General features: G+C 41.3%; 1 protein-coding gene and 1 long non-coding RNA gene across 11 annotated transcripts in view; one reads left to right on the top strand and one right to left on the bottom strand.

Moving 5' to 3' along the window:
* FYB1 (FYN binding protein 1) overlaps positions 1-12,209 on the bottom strand; it is a 172,777-nt gene that overhangs the window by 98,734 nt on the left and 61,834 nt on the right. For 3 of the 10 annotated variants that reach the window (XM_032278892.1, XM_032278894.1, XM_032278893.1), the window contains one exon: positions 1,213-2,374. In XM_032278892.1, the coding sequence (XP_032134783.1) occupies positions 1,213-2,374 (1,162 nt within the window). Of the gene's footprint in view, positions 1-1,212; positions 2,375-3,120; positions 3,276-6,768; positions 6,788-8,324; positions 9,204-12,209 lie in introns of those variants that run through there. The other 7 variants (XR_004269286.1, XM_032278897.1, XM_032278898.1 and 4 more) reach the window with 7 other exon arrangements.
* On the top strand, positions 2,665-7,980 carry LOC116552236. Its single transcript, XR_004269288.1, has 3 exons — positions 2,665-3,030; positions 6,848-6,934; positions 7,858-7,980. It is a non-coding gene; the product is annotated as an uncharacterized LOC116552236 (long non-coding RNA).

Here is a 12,209-nt window from a genome sequence, read left to right as displayed (position 1 = left end):
CAAGGATGAACCTTTCTGGAAGACAGATGGTCATAGGGTCATTCCAAACTTGCTTTCTGCGTGAATGAATTAGCAGACTACTTGATCACTAAGGTGTTTATGAACAAGGAGAATACTGATCTCAGGAAGATAACATATTGCAAGATGTTTCTACTGTGCAAAACAAAAAACGACCTTTAGGCTTAGAACTGCTTTAACTAGACCACACTTTTATAAGGAGAAAGACCTGATGAAGAGTAGTGTGGTTGCTTGTAGGCATCTTGTCTCCTCGCAATAAACAACAGTGGCACATCATTTACCTAAAATACTAATCATCTCAGGCATGTGCGAGCTTCTTTCATGCAGTCACTCTGTACCAGAGAATTGCAGTGACGTCTCTGGTAGAAATTTAAACTATTTACCCAGAAAGAGAGTAAAATATGCCTCTGTCTGGCTCATTTTCCCAACTATATATTAGTTTATGAATCAGAAAAGTTCAGAAACTTTATACTGAGAAATAGAAAATAGCTAAAATGTGAAACATAAAGTACCATTTCATGAGTCCTGTTCCTTTCTTATTTGAATATTGGGCTTAGGAAACATGATGAATTGTGTGGATATTTGCAGTCACTTAAAGGAGGGCCTGCCATCTCTGTACTACTGACATTATGACCTGAATAATTCTTTGTTGTGGGGCAGTCCTGGGCATTGCAGGATGTTCAACAGCATCCCTGGCTTCTACGCACTAGAGGCCAGTAGCACCCCCCAGCTGTGGCAATCAAAAACGCCTCCACACATTGCCAAATATCCCCCGGGGGTCAGAATTGCTCCCTTTGGGTACCACCAATCTAGAGGATAGCTCATTTTCTGTCTAACTCCTCTGTGGTAATAGGGGTAACATATCTCAGTCTCACTCAACAGAAATGAAACCCAACGAAGGAAGTAAACACAATGGTTATCATTAAGCAAAACCACATATCAATGAAGTGGATGCATTCCTTCTCCCTTCCTCCCACAAAACCCCAGCTGACCAAGGCATTTTCTCACAGAATGAAGACTGCCTACTTTCCCAGACCTCCCACAGGAAAGAAAAAACATGACAAAGAAAATTCATTATACACATATGAGCACCAGTTACAGAATCATCCCTTGTTACGAAACCTTCCCCAGAAGCTAAAATATTCTCTGCTGTTGAGTAAACCATACTGAATAGCAAATGAGAAAAGAACTCACTGTTTCCAGAAGAGGTTTTGTGGAATTTCGTCAGGTCAACATTTGGTGGTCTGTTGGGTTTTGGTGGAGGTGGACCCAAGGTAAATAAGGGAGGCAATGGCTTCTGCTTTGGGGTGGCTGAATTCTTGTCTCCCTTTTCCTTTTCCTGACTTTGGCCCCATGGCCCCCCGACTGTCAGCTTAGAAGGGGCCTTAGGGAGCCTGGCAGGAGGAGCCCCTGAGGCGGACTCTTCCTGATTGATTTTGCTCAGGAAGATGTTCTTAGCAGCATCTATCTTCCTATCTTCCTTTTTTTCTTCACCATTTCTGGAGAGGCCTGGGGCTCCTCTGCTCGCAGCAGGTTTCAAAACCACTCCGGGGAAGGGCGAACTTGAAATCTCCCCTGCATGGTCTTTATTTTCTGGGTCTTCCCTTGTTGGTTTTAAAGGGCCGCTTTTGGACCTGACTCCCAGGGGAGCTGGGGCCCCTTTTGATGGAGACACATTCTTTGCGGGGCTTTCGTCTTCATGGGAGTCCTCGGTGCTTAGGGGTGGCTTCTGGCCAAAGGCAGGTTTGGGGAAGAGAGGCTTGGGTTCCAGATCTGGTGATGCTGACATAAATTTCCCTTTAACCCCAGCCAATTTGGGAAACGCTTGCTTCTGTTCACTTTCCGGAGTTGGAGGAGTAGGCCCAGTTTTCGAGCCTGGTGGCTTTAGGTCATGGTCTTGGTTTACACTGTGAAGTAATGGCTTGTTCCCAGGAGGCCAGGGAAACGCAGGTTTGGAATCGTCTTTGGGCAAGTTGATAGGCTTAGGGCCTACAGGTTTCAGAAATCCCACTTTCGCCTCGGCGTCTCTGGTGGTTGGGTTGGCTGGTGTTCCAAATCTTGGGCCCGCTCCAGTGGGCTTTAGAAACGGGGGCTTGGGTTCCTTGTCAGGCTTTTCCTCAGAAGAAGGTTTGACTGCCACAGGTGGCTTTGGGGACCCAAACTTAGGTACGTTGCTGGGTCCTGCAGGAGGGCTGGCATTTCCTTGGTTGTTGAATAAGTTCTTTCTTGTTTGTATTCCTGAAGATGAGTTTGGCCCTGTGACTCTGAAGGGTCGGCTATTGACTGAGACCTCCTCTGTCGGGTTGCCCCCTGTGTTAAATTTCGCCATGAGGGACTTCACATCTGCTTTTCCATCCTACAAACATAGGGAACAAAAACTAGCTGAGAGACAGAAGTCTTACTCGCACAGTTTAAAATACTACACCTTAAAGAGCTTCCTGGTTTGAGGCTTGCAACGTTGCTGATTGGTTAGCAAGATATTGTAACATTTATCTTCCTTTCTGGTAAAATAAGTTGTGAGAGTTTCTTGAAAGGGAAGGGCTCTGCTTGTGCGTATACTTTTTCTTTTGGTCACCTCAGACTGACTTGCTTATTTTTGCTTAAGGAACAATCTTTTCTTTCTTGTCACTGTTTCTCTAGCTCTCTTGTTGGATTTACTCTAACCTGGCATTATTTACTTTAGTTTTTTTTCCTTTTTTTTTTTTGGTCAACAACCTTAAATTATTTACCTTTAAAGTTTCACTTGAAAAAATATGGAAGTGACTAAAAGAAGACTTCTTCAATATTTTATAATTGAGATTCTTAAGTAGAAACTACATTTAAAAAATGAAAGTAAGTTCTTCTGTAAATTGAGGCTGTGTGCTTTACACAGCATGGCTGTGTTTAACATATATCTCTGTGGTTTGCAAGTTTCTTTTCTTTTCTTTTTTTTTTTTTTTTTGCTTCTATCCACATTTAAGTTCTATTTCCTAACAGGGAGCGGTGGTGGAAAATCCTCACTCATTTTTATAAGTAAGTGATAAAATGGCTTTTCTACTTATTTGTAATTATATAGAACTAATGATTCACCTGTATCTATACTAGCAGGTGAAGTGTACTCACTTTCAGAATTGTTCTGTTTAGAGGCCATTGTCTGGAGGCACACGGGAAGAGAAGGAGAAGTAATAAGGATGGGCTGTCAGTCTCATTTCCAGACCTTTCTTTCCACCGTCATCCTTTTTTCTTAAAGGTCCTTCTACTGGGTCTCCCCTGCTTGTCTAGAATTAAGGTATTACTTAGCAAAGATAATAGGCATTCACCTTTCTCTGTATTTACCTGGGAAAATTAATGGTGTGTTTGCTCTTTGTCTTGAAAGCAAAGAGTTTAAAATTTCTAGTTCTTTTAGAAATATTTGAAAATTGGAGGCTTAAAAAAAATCACTGAAGTTAACCATGGGGCCATGACAACTTCCCTCTTCATGCTTTAAAATTCGTGCATAATGTGTTTTCTACTTCTCACCTGCTACCTTTCATTGCCCCATACCCAGGCACATTTCATCTTTCAAGGTGGAAAACCAGATTTCTTCTGCTGCAAAGGTTGCCTCCACCTCCTGACTCATGCGTACTTCAGGTGCTTCCACAAGCCCCTATGTTATTTCCGCTTAGAATGATGAGAACTACCATTTAGTGGGGAGTAAATACATGTGCTTAGTTTTATATTATCCCATCTCATTCTTACAGTAGTTCTAAACGAATGTTGTTATTTAACTCCATTTCACAAGAAAGGAAAGTGAGGCTGGAACTACAGGAGGATGGCATGGCCAGAGCGTGAGAACTGGGTTTAAATCCTAGTTCATCTGTGGGGCCTTAGTTGTATAATCTACATAATGGAGATAAGACATATCTGCCAGAATTGTCATGTCCCTTAGACATGGAATTTGTAAAATGCCTGTCTGGTGTACAATATGGAAATGCCTTGAATATGCTACCTAACAGTTCTAGGAACAGGGAGCACAGGCAGGGAAACTCGGGTGTGCCTGGGGCTCAGAAGCTCAGAAACTGTCTCATTTCTTTCTGTATTCCTGCATCACCTAGACCAGGGCCTGGCTCCCTCAGGTTTCTAATATATGCTTTGGGAATGAGGGCAGGCACTCAGCTGAATACTGTGCATAGTGATTTTATAAGAAATGGTGCCCTCAGCAAGAGTTTTTCTCGATACCAAACTATAGGGCGTGTGTATTTGCAGGGTGGGAGGTGAGGGGCTTAGACAGGAGCAGAAAAACTAACAAAAGCAGCAATTTCCAGCTTGAATTTTGTACATTTAATTTACCTCCCTTATCTGAGTTGTTGGAAACCCCTTGTTTTCTACCTTTCCTCCCTTTGCCACTTTTCTTTCTTTCTTTCTTTCTTTCTTTTTTTTTTTTTTTTTGAGACGGAGTCTCGCTCTTGTTGCTCGGGCTGGAGTGCAATGGCACGATCTCGGCTCACTGCAACATCCACCTCCTGGGTTCCAGTGATTCCCCTGCCTCAGCCTCCCGAGTAGCTGGGATTACAGGCATGCGCCATCACGCCTGGCTAATTTTTTTGTATTGTTAGTAGAGACGGGGTTTCTCCATGTTGGTCAGGCTGGTCTCAAACTCCCAACCTTAGGTGATCTGCCAGCCTCAGCCTCCCAAAGTGCTGGGATTACAGGTGTGAGCCACCATGCCTGGCTCCTTTGCCACTTATCTACCACCCGTGATTTTCTCCAATCCTCAAACAATCCCCGAAGGCAAGAGGCAGGAAGACAGCAGAACAAGGGAGAATTTGGGTGCTGGGGGAGGGAATAGGAAAGAATGGGTTCTTCCCTGAACTTTCAGGGAGATCAGAGTTGCAGAGGACCCCAAATGCCAGTACAAGAAACAAAATGGCAGAATTAATAACAAAAATTTGCCCCCTATCTGGAAGGAAGTCTGTGTCTCTGTGGAAGATGTCTTTTATTCTAGACTTAATTCCGTATCATATAATGTATACTGTAGGTTTAAAACAAGAGGCTGCATAGCAGTGTGACTAAGCATACAGACTTGGGAGCCAGGCAGCGTGGGTTTGAATCTTACTAGCTATTTAACCTTGGATAAAAGACATCAAAATTCTTTGGGTTTAGTTTTCTCACTTCCCTAATGGGAATAATAATGTCTAGTCATAGGGCTGTTAGGAAAATTAAACAACTTCCTATGTGTAAAGCACTTTAAAAAGTACCTGGCACACAGGAGGATTTCTGATTTTTATAAATCAAGTGAAACGTTAGACATTCTCTAGTCCCTTCTCTCGCTGCATTGGTGAGGAAATGGAAAGCAAGAGTTTTAAGTGGTATCCTGCTTATGTGACAACTTGATGTCTTGGATTTCATGGGGGAAAACCCATGAAATACCCTAACCCCCATTCAAACTCAATGTTCTGGTTTTGGTTTAGAAAATATGAAAGTGGTAGATTTGGATTGGAACATAAGTCCCTCAGCTGCCAACCCAGACCCAGGAGGCAGTGCAATGTCAAAGTGAATAGCACAGGCTCTGGGGTTAGAACTTGAGTTCAAACCTTGACTTTGCCTCTTTACTAACCACGTGATCTAGCAAGGTACTTCTCTGAGGCTCACTTTTCTTCATCTTTAAAGTGAGAATAATAACAGTACCTATAGCTCACAGCATTTTTGTTTGTTTTAAAATAAGGATTAAACGGGCAAATGCATGTAAAGTTCTTAGATAAGAATTGCATGTAATATATATCTAATAATTATCTGCCATCTCTGTGTTTCTAATTCAATAGTCACAAAACATTGTTTTTCTCTAGGTGACCACATTCTGAAGTTACAATCATTAATGTTATGTCCTAATTTTAAATTAAAGTAGCTAGAACTAACATCCTTCTGAATAACATAGTAGAGTTGTGATATTTAAGTTTGGTTTACCTACACTGTGAGACTTTTCACTGGATGTTGAAAAACAGGGAAAGAAGGAGCAACAAGTTATTATGCAGGACATCTTAGAGCCCCTTAGCCACTGATATGTGTGGCAAATCAGTAGCCTGAACTCTGCAACTATCTAATCACTAATATTGGTTTCTTAGCTTTAGAGGTTGTTTAATCATGATCTTCTTAGCTTTAGAGGTTGTTTAATACATTTAGTAGATGCGATTTCTAACACCCAGACTCACCCTTAATAGTAACAATAATAGGTAGATTTTTTTCTTTAATCATGATAGAAAAAGCAAAAATGATTTTCGAAATGGACATTCTCTCATTCTGATTTCATTGTAGATTGAATGTATTTTCAATTCTCTAGTACTTTATTTTTTTTTTTTTTACTTAAAAAAGGGTAGGGGTAATATATTCTTGGGTGATAGAGTGAAAAGGAAGCCTTCTACAACTCCTTAACTTAGTTCCCCAGTTCTAGATAGGCTGACAACCTGATTTACCAGTACAGTATGAGTTTATACCTGTTTTTCTGGAATAATGATTAGCAATGTTCCTTTTTAATCTCAGAACTGATCTTCCTTAAAGAATAAACTACATGGTGACCTTCCCTAATTCTCTTTAGAGGCAATCACTGTCACTAGTTTCCTATGTATGTTGCTAACCAATGCATATGCAAGCATAAACATACACTTATTCACATGCATACATCCTTCCTTCTCTCGCTTTTCACACAAATGGGAACATCTACTCTGCATCTTGCTTTCTCCTAGGGCTGATATTCAGTAGCTATACGTCAGGTAAGCTGGATGTATGATCAGCAACCATTTGGATTGTTTGGTACACATGCCAATTCCAGTTGTTAAATATTTTCAATATTAACCCCACTTTCTTCCCTTGCCAGTTGGACCATATTGGTGGATGTTATTTGCAGAACCTTTTTAACTCTTAACGATATCAAGATTGGGCTTCTACTTATTCATCAGAGGAGGTATTTCACAATCTGGAAGACATCAGAGTTTATGATATTTTAGTAAAACAAAAATTTCATTTGCAATTTCTTTTCCAAAGCCATTCGAAGAAATTTGTTATTATTTCCACCTGCTATGTGTCTATATAATGCTTAGTCCAGGCTACTCACAAACGTTGCTCACAAACACAGATATAATAGTAGAAAACCTCTTATAGAAATTAATTTCCGTTAGCCCCCATATATTTTGCTTTTCCTCAGAATTATATAGCTTCAATGGTATAAACTTCTACATTTGCCACAGACCTTGGGAAAATATCTGTTAATAAAAATGCTTTTGTTACATCCTCCGGATTTCCAGTTAACAAACCTAGTTTTCAGAAAATCATTTTCAGTTTTAGCAATCTACATAAAAGTAATGAACCAAGTACATAGTCAAACAAAGTCTGAGATGGAATGAAGGATAGGCATCCCATCTTTCTGTTCTAGAAAGAAAATAGTCCCCTTTGTAGGCAGTTCATTTACATAGTTTCATGCAGAAAACTAAAAATATATTATCTCTATTATTGGGAACAGGATTTTGTTTTGTTTTAGTTTTATTGTTATATTACTCATGGTTTAAAATATTTCTTGGATATTATGCTAATCCAGTGGTTCTTAACGGGGGCAATTTTCCCCCCAGGGGATGTTTGTCAATGCCTGGAAGCATTTTTGACTAAAATGACCAACCAGAGAAGGGGTTGGGGCCGTTCCACTGGCAGCTGGTGGGTAGAGACCAGGGATGCTGCACATCCTGTCCTGCAGGAGAGCCTCCCACAAGAAAGAATTATCAGCCCCAAATGCGGATAGTGCCAAGGCTGAGAAATCCTGAGCTAATTCTATTGCTCTTGAATTACTGAAATTACCTTATCAGAAAGTCTGCCTTTAATTTTTTTTTTAACCAGAGACCACACACTAAAACCTACAAATAACTGTACAGAAACTAAATGATGTAAAAAGGTCACTACCAGCAATGGTTTTTAAAGTTATCCACCTTTGAAAGTCTCATCGTTAGAATGTTCTTTAAAATACAAAAGAAATAACACTTCCATAAATCATCAGTAACTAATGAATTTAAAATGAATTTGAAGCCAGATTTTACCTCCGTAACATGTGTTTGCATCGCTTTTGCAATTAAAGCAAGAGGAGAATGAATCACTGCTGTGTCTGCTGTTACTATTCCCTGTATAAAGCCCATCAAAAAAGGGAGTAAAATGACTTCACTTGATTGCATGTAATGCTTCTAATCATGAGGGAGGCAGTAAATGAATAACAACAGTTTACCCAAATCAGTTTTTCAAAAAGTCTTTGATAAATTTTTACCGTATGTGGAGTTTCTTTGTTTTTATGTTGAGATAAAGTCATTTGTTACCTGTGACTTATTCGGTCTCAACTGCTGGTTCTTCTTATGGAACAAAATTTGTTTCTGCCACTGCATGGTTACCCATAATAGGACCCCAGTACAATGACATCAGAGGACAACAAGATGCTATGAGAGGGCTCATGAGTACAGGAGAAAAGGTTCCAGGAAGCCAGCCCTCGTCCTACATAAGGCTTCAGAGATTGTAGCCAGGGCAGGTGAAGATGGTGCGCTGGGTAGGAGGCCCATCGTCTGCAGGGGTGATGCCTTTTGTTGCTCCAACTTAGGACCTGCTCTGTCAAGACCTGACCAGAAGGCATAACAAAAAGACTGAAGAGATAGAACGTTCTCCCCTAAGCTGGAGAAACTTACCATCCTTGAAGCAGGAAGCACACTGGCAAAAATTTGTAACAGATTCAAGCAATTCAAATTTTTATAGAGCAATAGGATTCAGCATTACTGGTTTGCATTGCCTAGATTAAAGACAATAACACATATGTCCACCATGACCAAGCCCTCCACCCCTTCTCGTCATACACAACACACACAGAATGCGTACACGCGTGCACGCACGCGCACACACACACACACACACACACAGTCTCTTCTCTTTAAATAGACTTGATCTGTTCTACCCAGTAAACCTGAAAAGGGGAATGGTTTTAAGCTGAAAATAAACTTTCACAAAACTCTTTACTATTAGAAATGACATTTAAAAACTACTCCAACTTTAGAGTTAATAGTAGCTGCCTGAAAATACAGTACTTCTGATGACAGCCTTCACAAGCATGGTAGATAGCAAGTTCCACTATAGGTAATAGAACCGTAGTGATCTTTTCATCTCCATTAACACTGTTTAAATATTTAGGTTCTTAGTTTCTGGTTGTCTTTTTTTTTTTTTTGAGACGGAGCCTCCATCTACCACCCAGGCTGGAGTGCAGTGGCGCGATCTTGGCTGACTGCAACCTCCGCTTCCTGGGTTCAAACGATTCTCGTGCCTCAGCCTTCAAGCAGCTGGGACTACAGGCTCGCACTACCATGCCTGGCTAATTTTTATATTTTTAGTAGAGACAGGGTCTCACCGTGTTGGCCAGGCTGGTTTTGAACTCCGGAACTCAGGTGATCTACCCACCTCGGCCGCCCAAAGTGCTGGGATTACAGGTGTCAGCCACTTCACCTGGCCTATTTAGATGCTTAGTGAATTATATTTTACATGTGTGTTCTCTGTTTCCCCAAGGAGATGTAAAAGCAGGGACCTGGCTTTATTTTCCCTCCTCAATAGCAGTTCCCTTCCTGGCAAACAAACAAACACACCCCTGATCCTGGCACATCTCTTTCCGTAATATGCATTGAACATATTGGCTGATGGACTGAGTTTACTTAAATTTCACTTTGATTGATCATACAGATGGGAGTGGAGGAAATGATTTTCTTAGCTCCTTTGTTGACCTGCAGTCAACAATAGAATATCTATTTCATTGCAAATGGGCTGTGATGGATTCCAGTCGGCTGAGCCTCTGAGGCTGGAGAGAGCACCAGGCCCCTCTTCAACAGGATGTGGGAACTTGACTCTCGCCGCAAATTAAGTGCTTGGGGCAGGAGCCCGCTGCTGCAGGCTTTGAGTGAGGGCATGGGTAGGAGGAGCTGGTGGCGGAAGCAGCGGTGGTAGCCCTGATTGTGACAACCCCTGTATGTTTTTCTATAACTTGTGAAGGTGGAGATGGAACTGCCACAACCCCGACAGCCAGCGATGCCCTGTCTGCTATAGCCTTGACTTGTAAGGTGTCATGTGGAAGAAAACACCTGAATTAAATGGGGCCTTTCTGGGTGGTGTGTGTGCCCTGCCAGGTCCCCTCGGACTTTGGCAGAAAACCTCTGCAAATGTCACTGTGCAGTATCTCCTGGTCTGGTGTTATTCCGAGCACTGATGATCTGGGCCCTTCTCTTGTTTCTACCATGTTCTCTCCTCTAGAGTGAATTAGAGTAGAGGAAGCAAGATAGCCTAGCAAGTAGTAAAGCTTTGATGGTGATGGTCCACCTTCCAAATGCTGGTGCCTTATATTCTGTATAAGGCATGAGCATCAGTTGGATTTTTGTGTACCCCCTGTTTTTAGAACCAGGAACTTGACAGTCACCATCATTCTGCAAATTCGGACCTTCAACCTTCTCTTCCTGGTTATCCTACAAAATAACTCCTGTGCAAATAGTTTTGACTTTGCCATGGCCTCTGAGGGCTTAAACATAAATGGATAAGAAAGTTAAATACAACTTTCTAGCCAGGCATGATGGTGGGAGGATTGCTTGAGCCCAGGATTTGAATTCAGTCTGAGCAACATAGCGAGACTCTGTCTGTAATATAAATAAATACACATAAATATATATATGACTTTCTACGTGTTTCTGGGGTTTGTTTTACTATACATTTTTGAGCTCTTGATGAGGATGGAATGGCAATAGGATGTGGAGAATATAGAGTGAGATGTATGTAGATAGTATAGAATGACAAATGGTCCTAAAACCACTTATTTTTCTTATTCTATTTTATAATTTTTATGGCAAATTTAACTTACATTTGTTTAAGATAATTCACTCAGCTGCATGAACTGAAAATACCAAATTAGAAAATAGTGTTTCAGGGCTGGGCGTGGTGGCTCTTGCCTATAATCCCAGCACTTTGGAAGGCCAACGCAGGTGAATCACGAGATCAGGAATTTGAGACCAGCCTGGCCAAGATGGTGAAACCCCACCTCTTTTTTAATACAAAAAAAAAAATTAGCTAGGTGCAGTGGTGGGTGCCTGTAATCCTAGCTACTCAGGAAGCTGAGGCAGAAGAATTGCTTGAACCCGGGAGGTGGAGGTTGCAGTGAGCCGAGATTGCCCCATTGCACTCCAGCCTGGGCGACAGAGAAAGACTCCATCTCAAAAAAAAAATTTTATATATATATATATATATGTTTCAGGAGTTTACATTTTGACTAATGAACTTGTAGATGATTGAAAAATATTTTCATAGATTCTTATTAGTGGCTTACTTCGTTCTTAGGATAGTAGTTAATGTACATTTCACGATACAATATAAGTTCTTTCATTTTTTTCTGTTCCTCCAACCTCAAACAGACCTAAATTTCAACTACTATTTCTTATGGTTATTCTATTTTCATGTATCCACTAACAAAAACTTTATTTTGCTAAGGACATTTGAAGTCTGAAATAAAAATCCTTGATGCCTGGGAAAGATACTGTTTGACAAAGGAAAAATAGAAATGCTATACTTCCTTTTTTTTTGTCAGCCTTTGTGTCACTCCCAACAAATGCAAAAATACAGACACACAGAGACACATGCTCCTGGGCAGTACATTGCTTTTCTACACTTAACCTGAAGTTAGAAACTGAAAGCTTATTGTCTACATGGAGTGAAGTTGGGGGGAAGGGATGAGGCTATCTATGGGGTTTTCTAGGGACTTCCTTCCCAGCATGTGAAAAGATCTGTGTGAAAACTGCTAAGAAGAGGAAGAACTCAATGAGCTAACCAAGACAGGTGGCAGCAGCTGTGCACCGTGGGTGGCTCAGGCCTATAATCTCAGCACTTGGGGAGGCTGAGGCAGGAGGATTGCTTGAGGCCAGGAGTTTGAGGCCAGCCAACAAAGCAAGGCCTCATTTCTACAAAAGAATATGCAAATTGGCCAGGTATGCACAGTGGTGCATACCTGCGGTCCTAGCTACTTTGGAGATTGAGGTGGGAGGATTGCTCGAGCTCAGGAAGTCAAGGCTGCAGTGAGCCACGAATGCACCACTGTACTCTAGCTTGGGTGACAGCATAGCCTTGTCTCAAAAAAAAAAGAGGTAGCAGCTTCTAGTCACTGCAGATCCAGAGTTTGATTTGAGGAAAGTCAAACC

This window comes from Sapajus apella, unplaced genomic scaffold (assembly GCF_009761245.1).
Source record: "Sapajus apella isolate SASKATOON/1434 unplaced genomic scaffold, GSC_monkey_1.0 scaffold11, whole genome shotgun sequence".
NCBI classification, from domain to species: Eukaryota; Metazoa; Chordata; class Mammalia; order Primates; family Cebidae; genus Sapajus; species Sapajus apella.
Note: the sequence above shows the minus strand (reverse complement) of the source record. Positions and strands in the feature narration are given on the sequence as shown.